The sequence below is a fragment of the Phyllobates terribilis genome, unplaced genomic scaffold (assembly GCF_046119375.1).
Source record: "Phyllobates terribilis strain yellow unplaced genomic scaffold, ASM4611937v1 Scaffold_9__5_contigs__length_417890890, whole genome shotgun sequence".
In the NCBI taxonomy this organism is placed as follows: Eukaryota; Metazoa; Chordata; class Amphibia; order Anura; family Dendrobatidae; genus Phyllobates; species Phyllobates terribilis.
In genome coordinates this window covers 87,652,772-87,675,214 of record NW_027362769.1, presented here as the reverse complement: position 1 = coordinate 87,675,214, position 22,443 = coordinate 87,652,772, and the positions used below count along the sequence as shown (strand labels likewise).

The 22,443-nt window shown below is 47.7% G+C and overlaps 1 protein-coding gene and 1 long non-coding RNA gene across 2 annotated transcripts in view; one reads left to right on the top strand and one right to left on the bottom strand.

Moving 5' to 3' along the window:
• The window catches only part of SPP2 (secreted phosphoprotein 2), a 53,265-nt gene extending 39,174 nt beyond the window's left edge, over positions 1-14,091 (bottom strand). Inside the window, exon 1 of the mRNA XM_073645632.1 lies at positions 14,020-14,091. Within this exon, the coding sequence (XP_073501733.1) occupies positions 14,020-14,065 (46 nt within the window). The 5' untranslated portion in view covers positions 14,066-14,091. The remainder of the gene's footprint in view (positions 1-14,019) is intronic.
• Positions 14,092-15,662: 1,571 nt separating this feature from the next.
• The window catches only part of LOC141161628 (uncharacterized), a 54,086-nt gene continuing 47,305 nt past the window's right edge, over positions 15,663-22,443 (top strand). The window contains exons 1-2 of the long non-coding RNA XR_012250658.1: positions 15,663-15,773; positions 17,668-17,702. This is a non-coding gene — a long non-coding RNA (uncharacterized lncRNA). The remainder of the gene's footprint in view (positions 15,774-17,667; positions 17,703-22,443) is intronic.

Sequence of the window (22,443 nt, the reverse complement as noted above, 5' to 3'; positions counted from 1 at the left end):
CATTTGACTTTTGGAATGGAAATTTGACTGGAATCGATAGCGGACGCCATGTTGCATTTGGAGAGCCCCTGAGGTGCCTAAACAGAGGAAACCCCCAACAAGTCACCCCATTTTGGAAACTAGACCCCTCAAGGAACTTATCTAGATGTGTGGTGAGCACCTTGAACCCCCAGGGACTTCACACAATTTTATAATGTTGAAGGGTGAAAATAAAAAAACACATTTTTATCACAAAACTGCTACTTTAGCCTCAAATTTTTAATTTTCACAAGGGCAGCCAGAAAAAATGGACCCCAAAATGTGTTGTGCAATTTCTCCTGAGCACGCTGATACCCCATATGTGGTGCAAAGCCACTGTTTGGGCGCACGGCATGGCTCGGAAGGTAAGGAGCGCCATTTGACTTTTGGAATGGAAATTTGACTGGAATCGATAGCGGACGCCATGTTGCATTTGGAGAGCCCCTGAGGTGCCTAAACAGAGGAAACCCCCAACAAGTCGCCCCATTTTGGAAACTAGACCCCTCAAGGAACTTATCTAGATGTGTGGTGAACACCTTGAACCCCCAGGGGCTTCACACAATTTTATAATGTTGAAGGGTGAAAATAAAAAAACACATTTTTAACACAAAACTGCTACTTTAGCCTCAAATTTTTAATTTTCACAAGGGCAGCCAGGAAAAATGGACCCCAAAATGTGTTGTGCAATTTCTCCTGAGCACGCTGATACCCCATATGTGGTGCAAAGCCACTGTTTGGGCGCACGGCATGGCTCGGAAGGTAAGGAGCGCCATTTGACTTTTGGAATGGAAATTTGACTGGAATCGATAGCGGACGCCATGTTGCATTTGGAGAGCCCCTGAGGTGCCTAAACAGAGGAAACCCCCAACAAGTCACCCCATTTTGGAAACTAGACCCCTCAAGGAACTTATCTAGATGTGTGGTGAGCACCTTGAACCCCCAGGGGCTTCACACAATTTTATAATGTTGAAGGGTGAAAATAAAAAAACACATTTTTAACACAAAACTGCTACTTTAGCCTCAAATTTTAATTTTCACAAGGGCAGCCAGAAAAAATGGACCCCAAAATGTGTTGTGCAATTTCTCCTGAGCACGCTTATACCCCATATGTGGTGCAAATCCACTGTTTGGGCGCACGGCATGGCTCGGAAGGTAAGGAGCGCCATTTGACTTTTGGAATGGAAATTTGACTGGAATGGATAGCGGACGCCATGTTGCATTTGGAGAGCCCCTGAGGTGCCTAAACAGAGGAAACCCACAACAAGTGACCGAATTTTACAATCTACTCCTCTGTATAAATTAATCTAGTGGTGGGAAAATAAGTAGGTAAATGGTCACTAAACCCATAGATGAATTCCCACAGAGGTGTCATTTCCATAATGGGGTCACTTCAGGGGGGATTATGCTGTTCTGGCACTTTTCAGAGTACCAGAACTAAAGAATCCCCCCTGAAGTGACCCCATTTTGGAAATGACACCCCTCTGGGAATTCATCTATGGGTTTAGTGACCATTTTAACTCGATGGATGATTTCCAGAAACAAGCACGCAATGGAAGGTTTAGATTCTGGAGAACCCCCCCTGGAAATTAAGTGAGCTCTACTCGAATATGTCATTCACTAAATGAACCAAATGTTTGAATGACAAATTGGGATACATTTTTACAGTTTAAAAACGTGGTTCTGTGTGGTAGATTTTAAAGCAGTCAGTGACGCATAAGGCTGGCAATGATGGGCATTGTGGGCAATAGTAGCGGGTATCACGCCTCATTCCTCTCTTAGTACATACACGACATCTTTTCTGGGGGTTCCTTCTTGTTTCCGTTGCTGGAATAAGTGCAATAAAATGTTGCTCAGTGAGTCTTTTCACATCCTCAGATTCTAATGGATGAGCGGGGCTAACACTTTGAAAGACAAGATTTTCAATTACCTTTTCTTGATAATCAAGAAAAGGATCTGAATTTCCTGCTTTTTTGTACAACACAAAAGAATTGTATGTGGCCACCTGAAACAAATAGATAACCAACTTTTTATACCAGGTATAGGACTTTCTTGATACCTGGTATGGCTGTAGAACCTGGTCTGCAAGGTCCACACCCCCCATGTGTTTGTTGTAGTCAATGACTGACACAGGTTTTTGCTTCGGAGTGGTGGATCCTAGTTCTACAGTGGCCCTTGTGGCATCTGTGTGGATCGAGCTGAGGACAAAAATATCCCTCTTATCCCTATATTTCAGGGCAAGCAGCTCTCCGTTGCGTACAGCCCCTGACTGCCCCTTTTGGAACTTTTGGTTGACCAATGGTTGCGGAAACCCCTGACGGTTTTTACGGATGGTCCCACAAGCCCCGATGTTGTGTTCAACCAGACTTTTAAATAGGGGTATGCTGGTGTAATAATTGTCCACATATAGATTGTAGCCTTTTTGAAAAAATGGACTTATCAGCTCCCAAACAATTTTTGCAGATGTCCCCAGATAAGTAGGGCATCCTGGTGGGTTTAGTTGGCTATCTTTCCCCTCATATATGCGGAAAGCGGATGTGTATCCGGTTGAACTTTCGCACATTTTATAGATCTTTGTAGCATCGACGTCTCTGCCCCGTTCTAGGCAGAGACGCCGTCCCTCTCACCTCCCCGCTCCTGGCGCGGCATCCCCCAGCGCTGCTCTCCCCGCTGCTTCCGGCACGCGCTCCTTCCCCGGCAGTGTGCTTAGGGCGCGCGCGCGCGCGCTCACCCTCTCTTAAAGGGACCGCGCGCGCCGTCCTAAGGAGTCCCCGGCCAATTGCCGGAGGACCTCCCATATAAAAGGCACCTCCTCCAAAATGGAGGTGCCCGAGCAATGTTGTAGCACTGTTCACTACTCTGCTTCAGCCCTCAGGTCCCGTTGCCAGTTACCTGCCAGATACCTGCCAGATTCCTGCCAGTCTGCTGTCTAATTCCTGCCTGATATCCTGCTACCTGCCTGCTAGCCTGAGGTCCGACGGTCTGCCTTCCAACTCTTGTCAGTCTGTCTATGGACCAGCTTGCCCGCTCACCTGGGAGCGCACATCTGCTACCTGCCTGCTAGCCTACCTGGAGGCTCTGCCGTCACGTGCTGTGACCACCTGCCTGTCCAGTGACTCCTGCCCGCTCACCTGGGAGCGCTCATCTGCTGCCTGTCTGCTAGCCTACCTGGAGGCTCTGCTGTCACGTGCTGTGACCACCCGCCTGTCCAGAGACTTCTGCCCGCTCACCTGGGAGCGCTCATCTGCCGCCTGTCTGTTGGTCTTCCTGGAGGCTCCGCCGTCACATGCTGTGACCACCCGTTTATCCAGAGACTCTCGCCTGCTCACCTGGGAGCTCACGTCTACCATCAGCCGCCACAGGTCGTACCAACCCTTTACCCAGAGACTGCCCCGGTCACTTGCCGTGACCATCTGCCCGTTCACCCAGAGACTGCCCCGGTCACTTGCCGTGACCATCTGCCCGTTCACCCAGAGACTGCCCCGGTCACTTGCCGTGACCATCTGCCCGTTCATCCAGAGACTGCCCCGGTCACTTGCCGTGACCTCCTGCCCGTTCTTCTAGAGACTGTCCCGGTCACCTGCTGTGACTGCCTGCCTGGTCGCCACCCGCTCCCTTACAAGGACCGCCCCCTTGTATAGTAGCTCAGAGGTTCCGCCTCCCAGACCCGTTACAGTTTGCTCGGGCCATGGAACCCGGTGGCTCCCAAGCTCCCTCGCTCTCGGACCTGTGTCATGAACTGTCCCGTCAGAGGTCCCAACAGGAGTCCATCCTGGGTCACCTGCGGAATGTCAATTCTCGCCTGGACACTCTGACTGCTCTGCCTGCAACCACCGCCAGTGCCATGACTCGCAATCCGGCAGCTCCACTGCCCACTAATAACATGGTATCCTACCCCGGACCCCGGCTTTCTGCACCTCCTTGTTTCGGAGGTGACTCCGCCCAGGCTCGGGGCTTCATAAATCAGTGCACCCTGCACTTTGAACTCCTGTCTCACCAGTTTAACTCCGACAGGGCCAAAATTGCCTTCATCATGTCCCATCTCACCGGAGAGGCCCTGGCCTGGCTAAATCCTCTATGGGAGAGAGGAGACCCCCTGGTGTCCGACTTGCCTGCCTTTCTCACGGCTTTCCGGAAAGTCTTCGACGAACCCGGACGGAAGACCTCATCCGCATCATCTCTGCTACGCCTCCGTCAGGGAAGTCTCACCGTGGGCCAATATGCCATACGGTTCCGTACCCTTGCCTCGGAGCTGGCCTGGGATAATGACGCTCTGGTTTCCGTCTTCTGGGAGGGTCTGTCCGGCCATATAAAAGATGAACTTGCCGGTCGGGATATTCCTACCACTCTCGATGACCTAATAACTCTTGCCACCCGGATTGACCTGCGGTTCCAGGAGCGTGCCAAAGAGGTCACCCGTGAGAGGAGGTTTCCACGTCTAGCTCCTACTTTTCAGAAACCCGTCACTCCCTCCGTCTCTCCTCAGCTACACTCTCCTGAGCCTATGCAGGTCGACCAGACCAAGATGGTCGGTTCTCGCCAAGAATCTCGCCGAGCCGAGGGAAGCTGTTTCTATTGTGGCAGTATGAAGCACTTCATCCGTTCCTGCCCGGAAAAGCCGGGAAACGCCAGTGTCTAGGACCACTCGGAGAGGTCGTCCTAGACAAAAGTAAGCCCTCTCCGTCTCTGACCTTACCGGTCTCTATTGCTTGGGGAGAAAACCGTCTCTTTGAACTCACCCATCTGGATTCTGGAGCTGCTGGAAACCTCATCTCCCAGTCTCTGGTAGAGAGATACCATATTCCCACCAAGTCCCTGGCTGAACCATTGTCAGTCGCCTCCGTGGATGGAAGACTTCTCTCGGAGACCATCCTGCTCGTCACCGAACCCTTAACCCTGCAGGTGGGAATGCTGCACTCTGAGGAGATCTCATTCCATGTGCTGTCCGGACTCTCTCACTCCCTGTTGCTAGGTCTACCTTGGCTCCAGACACATGAACCCGTATTGAACTGGCGGTCCGGTGAAGTACTCCGATGGGGTCCTGACTGCCATAGGACCTGCCTGGTCCCGGTCCGTCCACTTCGCCCTCAGCCTACTCCAGCTAACTTACCTGGTCTCCCGGCTCCCTACTGGCCCTATGCGGACGTCTTCGGTAAGAAGGAAGCTGAGACGTTGCCACCCCATAGGCCATACGATTGCCCGATCGACCTGGTACCTGGCACCACTCCTCCCCGTGGGCGTATCTACCCGTTGTCTGCAGCCGAGACCCGAGCCATGTCTGAGTACATTGAAGAGAATCTGGCTAGGGGATTTATCCGAAAATCTACCTCCCCGGCTGGAGCCGTATTCTTCTTTGTCAAAAAGAAAGACGGCTCGCTACGTCCCTGTATTGACTACAGAGGACTCAATCTCATCACGGTAAAAAACAAATATCCCCTGCCACTCATCTCCGAATTGTTTGACTGTCTCAAGGGCGCCAGGATCTTCTCCAAGCTGGATCTACGAGGAGCGTATAATCTGGTCCGTATCCGTCAAGGAGACGAGTGGAAGACGGCATTCAATACCCGGGACGGTCACTACGAGTACCTTGTGATGCCCTTCGGTCTCTGTAATGCTCCCGCGGTCTTTCAGGAACTAGTCAACGACATCTTCCGTGACCTCCTGTACTCCTGCGTAGTGGTATACCTGGACGATATCCTGGTCTTCTCTCCGGATCTCCCCACACACCGGAGGGATGTTCGTCAGGTCCTGCTTAGGCTTTGGCAGAACCACCTTTACGCCAAATACGAGAAGTGCCTCTTCGATCAGACCTCCCTTCCGTTCTTGGGCTATGTCATCTCCCAAACAGGTCTGCAAATGGATCCCGAGAAGCTCTCTTCCGTTCTAAAATGGCCTCGTCCTGAAGGTTTGAAGGCGATACAGCGATTCCTGGGCTTCGCTAATTATTATCGTCTTTTCATCCCACACTTCTCGTCTCGGACTGCTCCCATATCTGCACTTACCCGTAAGGGGGCTAACACCAGAACATGGTCGCCTGAAGCCGAGGAGGCCTTCCTTTCCCTAAAGAAAGCCTTCGCCTCTGCTCCCGTCCTGCACCGTCCGGACTGTAATAAACAATTCTACCTGGAGGTTGATGCCTCCTCTTCCGGAGCCGGAGCGGTGCTCACCCAGAAGTCTTCTACTGGGAGAATGGTAACGTGCGGCTTCTTCTCCAAAATCTTCTCCTCGTCGGAGCGCAACTACTCCATTGGAGACCGGGAATTGCTAGCCATCAAATTGGCACTGGGAGAGTGGCGCTATCTGCTTGAAGGGGCTCTCTACCCGGTAATTATCTACACGGATCACAAAAACCTGGCATATCTCCAAAATGCCCAGAGACTCAATCCTCGCCAGGCCCGGTGGTCGTTGTTTTTTTGCCCGCTTCGACTTCATTCTTCATTTCCGTCCGGCGGACAAGAACGTCAAAGCTGATGCCTTGTCCCGGTCCTTCCTGTCCTCCGATCAAGAGGAGGAACCTGCGCACATCATCGACTCCTCCAAGGTGATGAATGTGGCCCCCTTGGATCTGACTCGTCTTCCACCCGGTAAGACGTTTGTAGCTGTGCCAGATCGGGAGAGGGTTCTTCGCTGGGGACATTCTTCTAAACTAGCTGGCCATGCTGGCCAAAAGAAGACCTTCCAACTTATTACCCGGCATTACTGGTGGCCTACCCTGCGTAAGGACGTGGTAGACTTCGTCGCGGCCTGTTCATCCTGTGCCCGTAACAAAGCTCCCCGACATCTACCTGCCGGCCATCTCCTGCCCCTTCCCGTACCTGCTGCTCCTTGGCAACACATCGCTATGGACTTTATCACCGACCTTCCAGTTTCTGCCGGTTGCACTGTCATTTGGGTTGTCGCTGACCGTTTTTCTAAGATGGCCCACTTCATTCCCCTGCCTGGTCTTCCGTCTGCACCCGAGCTGGCTAAAGACTTTATCCGCCACATCTTCCGTCTCCATGGTCTGCCCCTCCACATCGTGTCGGATCGTGGGGTTCAGTTCACCTCTCGCTTCTGGAGAGCCACATGTAAGCTGCTGGACATTACCCTGGATTTCTCCTCCGCTTACCACCCTCAGTCCAATGGTCAAGTGGAGCGGATCAATCAGATCTTGTCCAGCTACCTCCGGCACTTCATTGATGCTCACCACTCGGACTGGGTGGATCTCCTACCATGGGCCGAGTTCTCTTATAACAACCATGAGAGCGAGTCCTCTTCCAAATCCCCGTTCTTTATAGTCGGTGGCCAACATCCCCGGATTCCACTTCCTGTCTTCGTTTCTGTGGACAACCCTGCTGCGGAGTCTCTTGTCAGCGAATTTTCTACTATTTGGGAGAGCACCAGGTCTGCTCTTCTTCTCTCCTCTGAGCGGATGAAGAGATATGCTGATAAGAGACGTCTGGATCCGCCCCAATTCCGTCCGGGAGACAAGGTTTGGCTCTCATCCAAACATGTGCGGCTCAAAGTACCCTCCTACAAGTTGGGTCCTCGATTCATCGGCCCCTTCGAAGTCCTCAGGCAAATTAACCCTGTGGCCTACAAATTAAAACTCCCGGCCACCCTACGGATCCCCAACTCCTTCCACGTATCTCTCCTCAAACCCGTTGTCTTTAACTTTTTTTCCAAAAATCCAGGTGCCCCTCCTGCTCCGGTTTCCGCTGATGACATCTTTGAGGTAGAGAGTATTCTGGCCTCCAAGAGGGTAAGAGGAAAAACCTTTTTTCTAGTAGATTGGAAGGGGTTTGGTCCTGAGGAGAGAACTTGGGAACCCAGGGAGAACATCAACGCCCCGCTTCTCCTTGAGAAATTTCTTTCTGGCCAAAAAAAGAGGGGGCCTAAAGGGGGGGGTACTGTAGCATCGGCGTCTCTGCCCCGTTCTAGGCAGAGACGCCGTCCCTCTCACCTCCCCGCTCCTGGCGCGGCGTCCTCCAGCGCTGCTCTCCCCGCTGCTTCCGGCACGCGCTCCTTCCCCGGCAGTGTGCTTAGGGCGCGGCCGCGCGCGCTCCCCCTCTCTTAAAGGGACCGCGCGCGCCGTCCTAAGGAGTCCCCGGCCAATTGCCGGAGGACCTCCCATATAAAAGGCACCTCCTCCAAAATGGAGGTGCCCGAGCAATGTTGTAGCACTGTTCACTACTCTGCTTCAGCCCTCAGGTCCCGTTGCCAGTTACCTGCCAGATACCTGCCAGATTCCTGCCAGTCTGCTGTCTAATTCCTGCCTGATATCCTGCTACCTGCCTGCTAGCCTGAGGTCCGACGGTCTGCCTTCCAACTCTTGTCAGTCTGTCTATGGACCAGCTTGCCCGCTCACCTGGGAGCGCACATCTGCTACCTGCCTGCTAGCCTACCTGGAGGCTCTGCCGTCACGTGCTGTGACCACCTGCCTGTCCAGTGACTCCTGCCCGCTCACCTGGGAGCGCTCATCTGCTGCCTGTCTGCTAGCCTACCTGGAGGCTCTGCCGTCACGTGCTGTGACCACCCGCCTGTCCAGAGACTTCTGCCCGCTCACCTGGGAGTGCTCATCTGCCTCCTGTCTGTTGGTCTTCCTGGAGGCTCCGCCGTCACATGCTGTGACCACCCGTTTATCCAGAGACTCTCGCCTGCTCACCTGGGAGCTCACGTCTACCATCAGCCGCCACAGGTCGTACCAACCCTTTACCCAGAGACTGCCCCGGTCACTTGCCGTGACCATCTGCCCGTTCACCCAGAGACTGCCCCGGTCACTTGCCGTGACCATCTGCCCGTTCACCCAGAGACTGCCCCGGTCACTTGCCGTGACCATCTGCCCGTTCATCCAGAGACTGCCCCGGTCACTTGCCGTGACCTCCTGCCCGTTCTTCTAGAGACTGTCCCGGTCACCTGCTGTGACTGCCTGCCTGGTCGCCACCCGCTCCCTTACAAGGACCGCCCCCTTGTATAGTAGCTCAGACGTTCCGCCTCCCAGACCCGTTACAATCTTTATTCCAAACCTTGCCCTTTTAGATGGGATAAATTGCTTGAGGTGCAGTCTTCCTTTGAATTTTACAAGGGACTCATCTATAGAAATATTTTGTGTTGGGGTGTAGAGGCTTAAGAATTTTTCTGACAAATTTTCAATGATGGGTCTAATTTTATATAACCTGTCATGTTCTGGGGCATTTCTGGGCAGGCATTGACTATTGTCGTTAAAATGCCAAAACCGCATGAGCATTTCATAACGGGTCCTAGGCAGAATGACTGAAAACATAGGGGTGGCTTGAACAGGGTGGTTGGACCAGTAGGATCGAATGCTCGGTTTTTTAACAAGCCCCATGGCAAATGTAAGTCCTAAAAATTTTTTTATTTCCGGGACATTAGTTGGTGTCCATAAATTTGCCCTAGCATAGTAAGATCGGGGATTCTGGCTTATGAATTGGGATGCATATAAATTTGTTTGCACGACAATATGCTCTAGCAAGCTGTCTGTAAAAAACAAATTAAAAAAATGAATTGGTCCAAAATCTTCCACCTCCACATTTATACCAGGAGTGGCGTTGAAATCAGGGCTGAATGGAGCAGCCGAATCCGAAGCCTCCCATCTGGGAAATGCTAGATCATGTGGCAAAGCCCCTTGTACACTGGCGTGCGCCAATTCACTAGTAGCAGGGACAGCGCTTGTACTGGGCAGTGTTCCCTGATTTGGAGACGTTTCTCCAGTAGCGCTATTTGCCCCTATTGTTGTACTGGTCCTTGGGCTTGAGGATGGAACAGAATCACTGCTCATTTCTGAGCTCTCAGTGTCGCCGCTACTAAAGCCCTCAAAATCCACATCTCCATCTGAGATTGCGCTGTCATCAGTGTCAGAACACAGCAGGGCATACACCTCCTCTGCGGTATAAGTCTGACGGGCCATTTTATTTTTAGATTTTTTGACTGGACTGAACGGACCGGACTGAACGGACGGGACTGATCTGACAGGACTGACTGACCTGACAGGACTGACTGACCTGACAGGACTGACTGATCTGACAGGACTGACTGACTGATCTGACAGGACTGACTGACTGACAGATCTGACAGGACTGACTGACTGACAGATCTGACAGGACTGACTGACTGGACTGATCTGACAGGACTGACTGACTGGACTGATCTGACAGGACTGACAGATCTGACAGGACTGACTGACTGACAGATCTGACAGGACTGACTGACTGACAGATCTGACAGGACTGACTGACTGACAGATCTGACAGGACTGACTGATCTGACAGGACTGACTGACTGATCTGACAGGACTGACTGACTGATAGATCTGACAGGACTGACTGACTGATCTGACAGGACTGACTGACTGATCTGACAGGACTGACTGACTGATAGATCTGACAGGACTGACTGACTGACAGATCTGACAGGACTGATCTGACAGGACTGACTGATCTGACAGACTCATTAACCCTAACTCTTACTTTCTTTTTTATTTTATTTTTTTTACTTTCACAGTGGCAAGGCTGACACAGCTCTTGTCACACTGTTTCTCCTCTGCTCTCTCACTGAGATCGGAGGAGAAACAGTGTATTTATCAGGCAGATCGCCCGGGAAAGTTTGTTGCTAAAACAAACTTCCCTGGTGATCTCTCTGATTGGCTGGTGTGACGCTGACATCATCGAGACCTGAGCCAATCAGGTCTCAATGATGTCAGAGGTCACAGCACCGGGATCCCCGCCGCTCCTGAGGTATGTGGGGGGTCCCGATCGCCGACCACCAGCTGTTACTATCTTTTAAATGCCGCGATCGCTATGGATCGCGGCATCTAGAAGATAGGAACAGGTTAACATCATGGGGACCTGATCCATTCAGGTCCCCATGATGCCACATGTCAGAGCTATCGCTCTGAACCGGTACCGCAGCGCTAGTAGGACCCTGGGGGTCCTGAGCACTGCGGGACCACCCACCGTTTTTAAACGTCGGCGCTGCACAGAGCCCGGGCAGCGCCGACGTTTATGTACAGTGGGCGGTCCTGAACCGGCTAATATGGGTCAAAGGGACCTTTTGAGTCCCCTAGTCTCTGGGGCCGTGGTGCGATTGCAACCCCTGCACCTGTTATATATACGCCACTGTGTGGAGGACTGAAACCTGATGCTGTGTAGAAGACAGAGCATAGTGATACCGATACACTGTACCACCACCTGACAAAGAAAACCCATATGAGGACGTTTGTCACTATAGTGGCAGTGTGGATTTTGCTGAATGAGGGGCTAGACCAGATCGATCTTTAGGTCTCTGCAATGGTAGGACCTTAAGGAAGGTGAAGTATGACTGGAAAGTTGCTGATATGGATGTGGTGGACCTAGCCCCACACTACTAGATGCATTATGTAAAATAGGAGGCAGGTCAGTGAACGATCAGTGAGCTGTCATAAGAGCATGAACAGATGAATATGTAAGCAGAGCACCAGGTCAAAAGAGCTGCAATATTTATTCTGTTTGTATCAAGTTCGATTAATTTTGTAAAGTTTAGTTACAAAACTCAAATGAGGGATTATAACATTATAGTAGTGTTTACTAAAAGTTAAACTGAATTCATTGTCTATAACTGTCTTATTTGCTTAAAGGTGTTTTCCGACCTTGGGCTATAAGTCTGCAGTCACTCTATGTGACTGCAGACTTGTGAATCCTCACAGTGTGCAGTGCATGCGCTGTTAGGATTCTCTGGAGCTGGCACCAGGAATGGCGTGTGCGTTACCCCAATTGTGTGATTTGCATATGTGTGGTCACGTGCCTTGCGCAGTCTCGCTCACTACATGTGAATTGAGCAAGGCCAGACACGTCTAGTTGGAATGTGGCCGGAAGTATGCAAATTGAATACTTGTGGTCACATGATCGCCTGCTTCCGGGGCAGGCACCAGAGAATCCTTGCAGAGCGCAGTGTGGAACGTGAGGATTCACAAGTTTGCAGTCACACAGAGTGACTCAGACTTTTGCCCCAAGGCTAGACAACCCCTTTAAAGGTCACCACTACTTGTGTCCAAATTACATGCGCAAGCAAAAAAAGTGCACATTTAAAAGTTTGGAGACCCTTTATCTCTTAAATAGCCCTATTACTTACAAAGATTTGTTCTTTTTTGGAGGATTCAAAATTATATTCTGATAAATTTCATAAAACATATTGTAAAACCTAATACAATTTTTTTCTTGACTCTGCGCACATCTGTGTTGCTGTTGCAGATACCATCAAGGATGCCAGAGCACGTTTTGCTGTTTATCTTGGTAAAATGACTACTACCATGTAGGAAACTCGTTCCAATTAAAGCCAATGGAGTCTGCTGGGTGCCATTTTTGCCTGTCAAGTGATAGACCAAACACTTTGTATGCTAAAAGCATATCCTGAAAGATGCAAGGGAAAGTTCAAGTTCATATGTCAGAGAACGCTAAAAGGTTTACTTTGAGTTTAGTCAGTTACCGGGAAAAAACGTGGTGATGTAGGGAGGAGATAGACAAGTGAGAAGATGCACAGAGTTAATGCCTAACAGAGTGTCTGCAAGTGAACACCGCCATCTGCTGGTCAGAGATTATACAGCAAGATAAAGAAGAAAAAATTACATTGGCTGGAACTCAAGAGTGGAGTGCCAATCCCTCTTCCCCTCTGGGAATAGATTGGAGGAGACAGCTGTAGAGCAATTAGTAATTATAAAAGGCCCGGGAAGGTTTGCAAGTGGAGGAGTCAGCACCTGGACCTGTAGCAGGATGGTCGCATGAGCAGCACAGTTGGCTTATAGCCGCCATTACAAGAGACCAGACCCGAGTAAAGGAATCGAGTGATCAGACCCGAGTGAAGACCCAAGAGACATCATACCCAAGTGAAGACCCAAAAAAGACTGGAGCCAGGAGAGCTGAACTGAGTGAGCAGAGTCAGGACCGAGAGAGAGACAACTAGGCCGCAGTGGAGGGACGTTCATGTGAGCCGTCGCTTCCAGTGTAAACATATGGTACAAAGTGGGGACTGGGGCCATGCTTCAGGGAACGAAGGCGGCCAGCGGGACAAGAGGGCCGAGTAACCCACCAATCTGGGACATGGGGCCTAGCGGGCAGCATCGTTGACTCCCGTTAGGGCCTGTGTAACATTATGCGTGGCCTAGCCGTGACAACGTTTACGGGCCCGATAGTGATAGTGACGCCCTTTTGGTTGGGGTATTAAGACTAAGACCTCACTGACGATAACAGTTGTTTAATTGTAATAATAGAACGATAATAGTGTGTAAATAACATTGTGTCAACATCCCGTTTATCCGAATTGTTGTAGTCTCCTTGTAACATAATTTGCTTCATTTTCATCACTTGCATTATCCCCTGATATTGTGTAAAGGCACCCCTTTAATTCTGTTAATCAAATAAATAGTTGTTAGTTTAACTTAACACCACTGTCTCTTCATTTTCGGCGCTGTTGCATCCGCGTACCTGTTAGGGTATGTGCCCGCGATCAGGATTTGCTGCGGGTTTGAAGTTGCGTGTTTATGCAGCGTCAAACCCACAGCGTCCAGATGTTACAGCATAGTGGATGGGATCTCTAGAAATCCCATGTCCACTATGCGTGCATCTGAGGCAGCGAATTACCCATAGAAACTGACATGCGGCGAGTCTTTCAGGACCGCAGCATGTCAATTTCTCTTGCGGGTCAGCATGTGGACTTTCCCCGTAAACTAGCATCAATGAGGAAAGTCAACATGTGAAAAAAGTCTGCATGTGAAAAAAAAAATCTCAGCCACTTATTTGCATAATGAGGATGGAAGTGGTGCTGCTATTCTGTAGCGTCGGGGCCTCAGCGGCTCCTGATTGTGTGCACATACAGTGGGACAAAGACTGTCAGGGCAGATGGCTTATGTGTAGTTAGGCTTGTGTCCAGCAAAGACAATTACCGGTATATATTTTTGCATCAGAATGAGAAGAAACGTAAAATTCTGTAAAGCAAAAATATTATTTTAAAAAGTTATTGAGTTTAGCACTTTACCTGAGCAACAGGAAAAAGTCACCAACAGAAGTATGTAGATGTTCATCTTTCTTGCAGGACGCGACAACTGAGATACATGTACTATATACAGATGCCCTTACGTCTATACCTCTATCTGACCTCACCACTGGTAAATTATTAACATATTTGAGAGATTTGTGCCTTTGACCGTAATCAAGTACATAAAGATATACAGTAGTCAAACATTGCATGATTTTTCTGAAATTTTTTAAAGGAAACCTGACAGCTGATTTATGCTGATTGAACCACAGGCAGCATCAGTCACAGAACTCCTCCATTATTATAGCCGTGTATGTTTCAATCTGACGCTCTCCTTCTTCTGGCCCCCATCCAGAAGACTGAAGAGGTCTCTCCCTACACAGACGTATGTAGGAAGAGACCTGTCAGTTTATGTGAGCAGGGCGGGAAGAAGCCACCAGGGAAGTAGGATTTGCAGCTCCAATAAAAGCGAACAAATTTTATTAATTCTCAAAAAAGTAAAAAATTAATTCAGAAATAGAAAGCATTCTATGTAAAGACCCATATGGTATTTACTAGGACATCTCGCAACGCGTTTCGAATGCAACCAAGGCGTTCTTTCTCAAAGCTTTCAATGCTTTCTATTTCTGGATGAATTTTTAACTTTTTTGAGAATTAATAAATTTTTTTGTTTTTACTGGAGCTGGAAATCCTACTTCTCTGCATATTCTACGTCTGGTCAGGACGCATCTTCATGCTCCCATCCATAGACAGCTGCAGGTGAGCTGGCAATCTTTTTTCCTATTTTCAGAAGCCATCTCTTGTCTGTGTAGAAAAATGTGTAAAGGTGTTTAATGAATATTTTTTTATTACAGTGTGTATTAAACATCAACCACAATCGTGTCAATGAAAGGGTGTCTCCTGGAAGATGTCAGTGGTCTGTGACCTGTAGCCAGGGATGTGGAGTTGGAGCAGAAGTCAGTTTTGCATGGAGTTGAAGTTGATAGAAATGTACCGACTCCAATACTGGCTGTAAAATAAAAATATTAAAGGGAATCTGTCAGCAGGTTTTTGCTATGTAATCTGAAGACAGCAGGAGATAGAGGATGAAACACAGAAATCAGGAATGTGTCACTTGTTAAAGTGGGTGCTGTTGTTTACTATCTGTGAAGGATTTATCACTAAGGGATTAAATTTGCCAGACTAATCCGGCAACGCAATCTGCTGTGGTAAGCACCTCACTGCCTATGGACTTTATACTGGTGCAGCTCATCCCAAAGCGTCACCAGACAGTGATGAAAAAATGTATGCCACTTTAGTCCAGTCAGAAAAAAAATGCTGGGAACATTACTCGAAATGTACGGTTAATTGGTTCACAAAACTTCGCCAAGCCTTAGGATCATTGTTAAAATGTACAGAAGTAGGCAGATGTGGAGATGTTTCCCGGGCAGAATGTTTCAGGTGAATGTTTGACTGTGGCAGGTGTTGAGGATCTGGTGGTGAAGCTTCGGGAGTCTGAGACAGTGCATCCATATGGGCTGAGAGATTTTGCACAGCCTGGACAAACTCCCGTTGGCTCATAGCAAGTTGCAAAACCGGTCTAGACAAATGCTCCATATCCAACGATAACAGTGTTCTAGCCACTGCTCCTTTGGAATTCATTTTCTGTTAGGCTCATCTGGTGAGGAGGATCCACAAAGCTGCAAGTCAGGGTGGACACAGAGACCCGGGTACAGAAGTCTGAAGAGATAACAGGAATTGAGGACTTGGATAATGTAAGAGTTCACACTCACGGCTGTAGGACACAGGTCAGGTTTAACTGGGGTGTGTTCAAATGGGCCTTAAAAGTCCTAGGGAGTTGATGTCACACTGGGCCACTTGTATAATCGGCATTGGAGAAGGAGGCGAAGCCCTACCAAGCCCAGACAAGTGCATAACGCATAGGCACATAACACATAGCTATCGTTTTTCTGAATGCTGATCAACTGCTGGGACTTGAAGCCATTTTGACCTCTTTTTATACCTTCCAAGGACCAGACTTTTTTTAAATTTATCCTGAATATAATACAATAGAATTGTATGGAAAAAATTATTGTGTTTGCCACAATTCAAGGTGCCTTTACCCGAAGGTATGTGGCCCTCAGATTTTTTATCAACCTGCAATCTGAAGAGTCAACTTAGGCCACGGCCCCACTATCAGTATTTGGTCAGTATTCGGTCAGTATTTTTTCTCAGGAGTGGGAGACAAAACCAGGTGAGGAACAAGCACAGAAAAGGTATAATAGAAACAAGTCACCAATTCTGCATTTATCACCCACTCCTGATTTCGGCTCCCACTGACCAAATACTGACCAAATACTGATAGTGGGGCCATGGCCTTAGGCTGTGTGCCCACGATGCGTTTTTGGTGCGTATTTTGGTGCGTATTTGCAGCGCGTAAACGCTCCAGAAACGCATTGCATACCTTATCCCATGACTTCCTATGACATTCTGCAAGTTCAGTGCACATGGCCAGGATTTTTTCTGCGCAGATTTTACTCGCAGAAAAAATACTGACATGATCAATTCCTGTGCGTTTCTGCATGCGTATTTGCCTGTACAATGCATTGGAAAAACGCATGGCAAATACGCATGCAAAAACGCATGTAAAAACCGCATGCGTTTTTCTGCCAAGGAGATGCAGAAATGCTCAGGAAAATGTCTGCTTCATTTCTGCATCGTGGGCACTAAGCCTTAGGCTATGTGCCCACGATGCAGAAGTGAAGCAGAAAATTTCTGCAGCATTTCTGCATGTTCTTGGCAGTCAAAAACGCTTGCGGATTTTACACGCGTTTTTGCAGCGTTTTTACATGCGGATTTGACTTGCGTTTTTCAAGTGCATTGGGACCTCAAATCTGCATGCAGAAACGCACAAATAATGGACATGTTGCGGATTTTTCCGCAAGGAAAATCCGCTGCGGAAAATTCTGCAGCATGGGCACAGACCATGCTGATTTTCATTGGGGATCATGGGGCACGGATTACCAAGCGTTTTGCAAGCGTTTACGCTGCGGTAATTGCGCATGAAAAACGCATCGTGGGCACATACCCTAAGACTAAGAGTGGCCACCACTGGACATACACCATGGTGCAGCAAGGCCTAACAATTTGTCCCTCCACTTATGTGGGTACTTATTGCTTAGGGAATGTTAGAGTCCAATTCTCCTTTTTGAGAGGATTTGCTGCATGTGCATCTCTGTGCCCGAAGAATATTAGTCTGGTGTTACTGTATTACTGCTGCTCCAAGTGGCAAGCACATGGTTCTCTTAGAGACAATACCTTTGTTTAAATCCACTTAGACTTGAATTGTAAAGGCCACTGGTCTGGATCAGGACTCTGGTTGTGTACGGTGATGGTGGCATGCACGGTTTCTACCTATGTGTCTGTGTGCAGTCAGGAAAGAATTTTAATGGTGGCCTAATAACTGCAAGAACCAATGGAGGTGTTGGACAAATGTAAACCAGCTGCTGCTGAATGGTTGGTAAATGTGGGCCATTTAATGCGAACAGTGGCCACTGATGACTGTGACCTCACTCCTGGTTTGGTCCTGGAACCCCTTGGCTACTTGTTGAACATCTTTCCCCTGCTTTTTACTTTTATACAATACTCTGTGTCTTCTGTATTTTGCAGCTCTGTTGGATCTTCAGTCTTCTTTCTGTAGTATGGTGAGTAGGACATCCTGTATACAATGTTAGTGCTGTCATCACAGACTGAACCATTTAACAAGTGTAATGTATTTTGGTACCAGAGTTGACATTATAACATCTGCTCTCTGTGTATGGAGCCCCTTATACTTCCAGATCTAGCTGTGGAATATTCAGGGTAGTAGTGATCACTCCCATCATTGTCACTGCATCAGGTGAAATCCAGGCAAAAAACACACAACACAATATATTTATATATAATTTTTTTATTGGAATAGCAATAAGCAACATTGTAATGAAAATATTACTGACCCTTTAAGAAATTAAACTATGGTCACAGTCACTCTCAGATTGGCCACGGTGGAGACCACAGAACGAGCTGCGGTCATTGGGGACCACCTGTGAGCTACTGGGACCCAAAGATCCAGAGGAAGGCAAAGAAACCCCCCCGAAGAGTTCTGCTTCAGGGGGGAAAAAAATTCCTTCCTGACCCCATTGCTGGCGATCGGATATTTCCCTGGATCTCGTGTGTCCTGCTGCATATTGCTGTATATAACATTAGCTTACGTCGTGTGAACAATGGCCAAATAGCTGTTGGCCAAGCACTCGTCCTATATGATGAAATCTGCCATGGAGGCTCCTAATACGGCTTCCAACGAAGATGTGAAAATAGCCAAATGTGTATAAGAACTAGCGAGTGATAAAAGGGACAATGGCTGGTAGGTAATAAATCATTACCTGTCTGCCAATATCTTGCTCTGGAAGACTTCAATATATCATGTATTACATATTACATGGCAATCCATTCTTTTGAAAGAGCACCATGTAATACCACATGTGACCTGGAGAGGCCACTATTTCTTCCAGAAAAAAACAGCTGATTGCTGAGGGCGTTCACTGCCAGACCCGCGACCATCAACTGATCGCCAGCAAGTCCTCATTTAGGGACAGGAGTTGTTCACACTTGGCATATTTTGTGATTCATGAGCGGAGGACTGTGCCCGGATATAGACATTTTCTATAGAGTCAGGTTAAAGGGGTTTTACAGGAATGTTTTTTTTAATATATAGGAGGTTACCATTGGTAAAAAAACACACAGCTTTACTTTCTCCTGCTGCTCCAGCTCTGGATTTTCAGCGCTTCCTGTGGTCTATTTTGACAGGCTGCAGCAGTCATGGCTCAACTACAGCACACATCATTGCTGCAGCCAATCACTGAGCTTAGAAGCTCTGCCGACATGGGCCACTGAGCCAAGTGATTGGTTGCAGAACTGCAGTCATGACGTCACCCTTGAAGCCAGTGACTAAAGATCATTGACAGCAGTGAAGAGCCAGAAGTGGAGCGGCAGGAGGTAGTAAAGCTTCATTGTTAATTTCACACATTAGTGTAAAACCCCTTTAACCCTTTAAGGACCGGGTAATTTGGGGGGGGGGGGTTGTGCTTTCGCTTTTTCTAGTTAATATAGCCGTGTGAGGGCTTGTTTTTTGTGGGACTATTTATACTTTTGAATGACATCATCCATTTTATCATATGATGTACAATACAGACCAAAAGTTTGGACACGCCTTCTCATTTAAAGATTTTTCTGTATTTTCATGACTATGAAAATTGTACATTCACACTGAAGGCATCAAAACTATGAATTAACACATGTGGAATTATATACTTAACAAAAAAGTGTGAAACAACTGAAAATATGTCTTATATTCTAAGTTCTTCAAAGTAGCCATCTTTTGCTTTGATGACTGCTTTGCACACTCTTGGCATTCTCTTGATGAGCTTCAAGAGGTAGTCACCGGAAATGGTCTTCCAACAATCTTGAAGGAGTTCCCAGAGATGCTTAGCACTTGTTGGCCCTTTTGCCTTCACTCTGCGGTCCAGCTCACCCCAAACCATCTCGATTGGGTTCAGGTCTGGTGACTGTGGAGGCCAGGTCATCTGGCGCAGCACCCCATCACTCTCCTTCTTGGTCAAATAGCCCTTACACAGCCTGGAGGTGTGTTTGGGGTCATTGTCCTGTTGAAAAATAAATGATGGTCCAACTAAGCGCAAACCGGATGGAATAGCATGCCGCTGCAAGATGCTGTGGTAGCCATGCTGGTGCAGTATGCCTTCAATTTTGAATAAATCCCCAACAGTGTCACGAGCAAAGCACCACCACACCATCACACCTCCTCCTCCATGCTTCACGGTGGGAACCAGGCATGTAGAGTCCATCCGTTCACCTTTTCTGCGTCGCACAAAGACACGGTGGTTGAAACCAAAGATCTCAAATTTGGACTCATCAGACCAAAGCACAGATTTCCACTGGTCTAATGTCCATTCCTTGTGTTCTTTATCCCAAGCAAGTCTCTTCTGCTTGTTGCCTGTCCTTAGCAGTGGTTTCCTAGCAGCTATTTTACCATGAAGGCCTGCTGCACAAAGTCTCCTCTTAACAGTTGTTGAAGAGATGTGTCTGCTGCTAGAACTCTGTGTGGCATTGACCTGGTCTCTAATCTGAGCTGCTGTTAACCTGCGATTTCTGAGGCTGGTGACTCGGATAAACTTATCCTCAGAAGCAGAGGTGACTCTTGGTCTTCTTTTCCTGGGGCGGTCCTCATGTGAGCCAGTTTCTTTGTAGCGCTTGATGGTTTTTGCAGCTGCACTTGGGGACACTTTCAAAGTTTGCCCAAATTTTCGGACTGACTGACCTTCATTTCTTAAAGTAATGATGGCCACTCGTTTTTCTTTACTTAGCTGCTTTTTTCTTGCCATAATACAAATTCTAACAGTCTATTCAGTAGGACTATCAGCTGTGTATCCACCAGACTTCTGCACAACACAACTGATGGTCCCAACCCCATTTATAAAGCAAGAAATCCCACTTATTAAACCTGACAGGGCACACCTGTGAAGTGAAAACCGTTTCCGGTGACTACCTCTTGAAGCTCATCAAGAAAATGCCAAGAGTGTGCAAAGCAGTCATCAAAGCAAAAGGTGGCTACTTTGAAGAACCTAGAATATAAGACATATTTTTGGTTGTTTCACACTTTTTTGTTAAGTATATAATTCCACATGTGTTAATTCATAGTTTTGATGCCTTCAGTGTGAATGTACAATTTTCAAAGTCATGAAAATACAGAAAAATCTTTAAATGAGAAGGTGTGTCCAAACTTTTGGTCTGTACTGTACATGGAAGAATTCAGTGTGGCAAACAGCAAAAAACTGCAATTGTTTTTTTTTTTTTTTTTTTATTTACAGCGGTGATTTTGCAGAAAAACTGACCTGGCAGTATGATTTTCAGTATGACTATGGGGTTAGTAATGGGGGTGTCTTATAGACGCCTCTCCATTACTAACCTGGGCTTGATGTCAGCTGGCATTATAAGCTGACATCAACCCCAGCCTTATTACCCCACTGCCACCGCTACAGGGCACTGGGAAGAGCGAGGCTAAGTGCCAGAATTGGCGCATCCTATGGATGCGCCATTTCTGGAGCAGCTGACGGCTGGTGTTTCTAGCCTGGGAGGGGGCCAATATTCATGGCACCCTTCCTGGGCTATTAATATCAGCCCCCAGCTGTCTGCCTAGCCTTTGCTAGCTATTAAAATAGGGGGAACCCCACGTCAGTTTTTTGGGGGAGTCCCCCATTTTAATAGCTGGTAAAGGCTAGGTATTCAGCTGGGGGCTGATATTAGTAGTCTGGGAAGCTCCGTGGGTATTACCCCCTTCCCAGGCTTCAAACATCTGCCCCAGCCGTCTGCTTAACCTTCGCTAGAGACTAAAATTACGGGGAACTGCACACCAATTTTTTTTTAATAAAGCCTTTATTTTAACACTAAATGACAAGTACAGTAATCAACACTATCACTGTACTTATTATATATGTGACTGACATGTTTCTATCTATCTAATCTATGTGTGATGCTCTATTCTTTCTGTTCTAAATTGTCGGGTACCGGTGTATGCCGCTGCTGAATTGCCGGCTTTTCATGTTTCACTGTGTGCACTGTTCCCATCGATTTGGGCAATCACTGTAATGCCACAACCACCATGGCTGTGACATTACAGTGAGTGGCAGACAATCCCTGCATAATTGGTGCTCGAAATAGCGCCAAACATGCAGGACGGGGACCCGAGCTCCAGCCCGAGCATAGAGCAAGTACTCGGCGAGCTCCGAGCATCTCGAGTACTGAGATGCTCGGGCGAGTACCAAGCAGTGGCAAGCATGCTCGCTCATCACTAATAGTCACCTAGTATTAAAGAAGCACTCCCATCTATATTATATTTTTTTATTAAATGTGTGTACTGTATATATGCATGTAGTATTGTTATATACTCACAATATACTACATGCATATATACCCACATTTAATAAAAAATATAGATGGGAGTGCTTGTTTAATAACCAGCATGGCGGTCTTATCACTACTGTACAGTGGTGGCCAAAAGTATTGGCACCCCTGCAATTCTGTCAGATAATACTCAGTTTCTTCCTGAAAATGATTGCAATCACAACTTCTTTGGTATTATTATCTTCATTTAATTTGTCTTCAATGAAAAAACACAAAAAGAATTGTCCTAAAGCCAAATTGGATATAATTCCACACCAAACCTAAAAAAGGGGGTGGACAAAAGTATTGGCACTGTTTGAAAAATCATGTGATGCTTCTCTAATTCGTGTAATTAACAGCACTTGTAACTTACCTGTGGCACCTAACAGGTGTTGGCAATAACTAAATCACACTTGCAGCCAGTTAACATGGATTAAAGTTGACTCAACC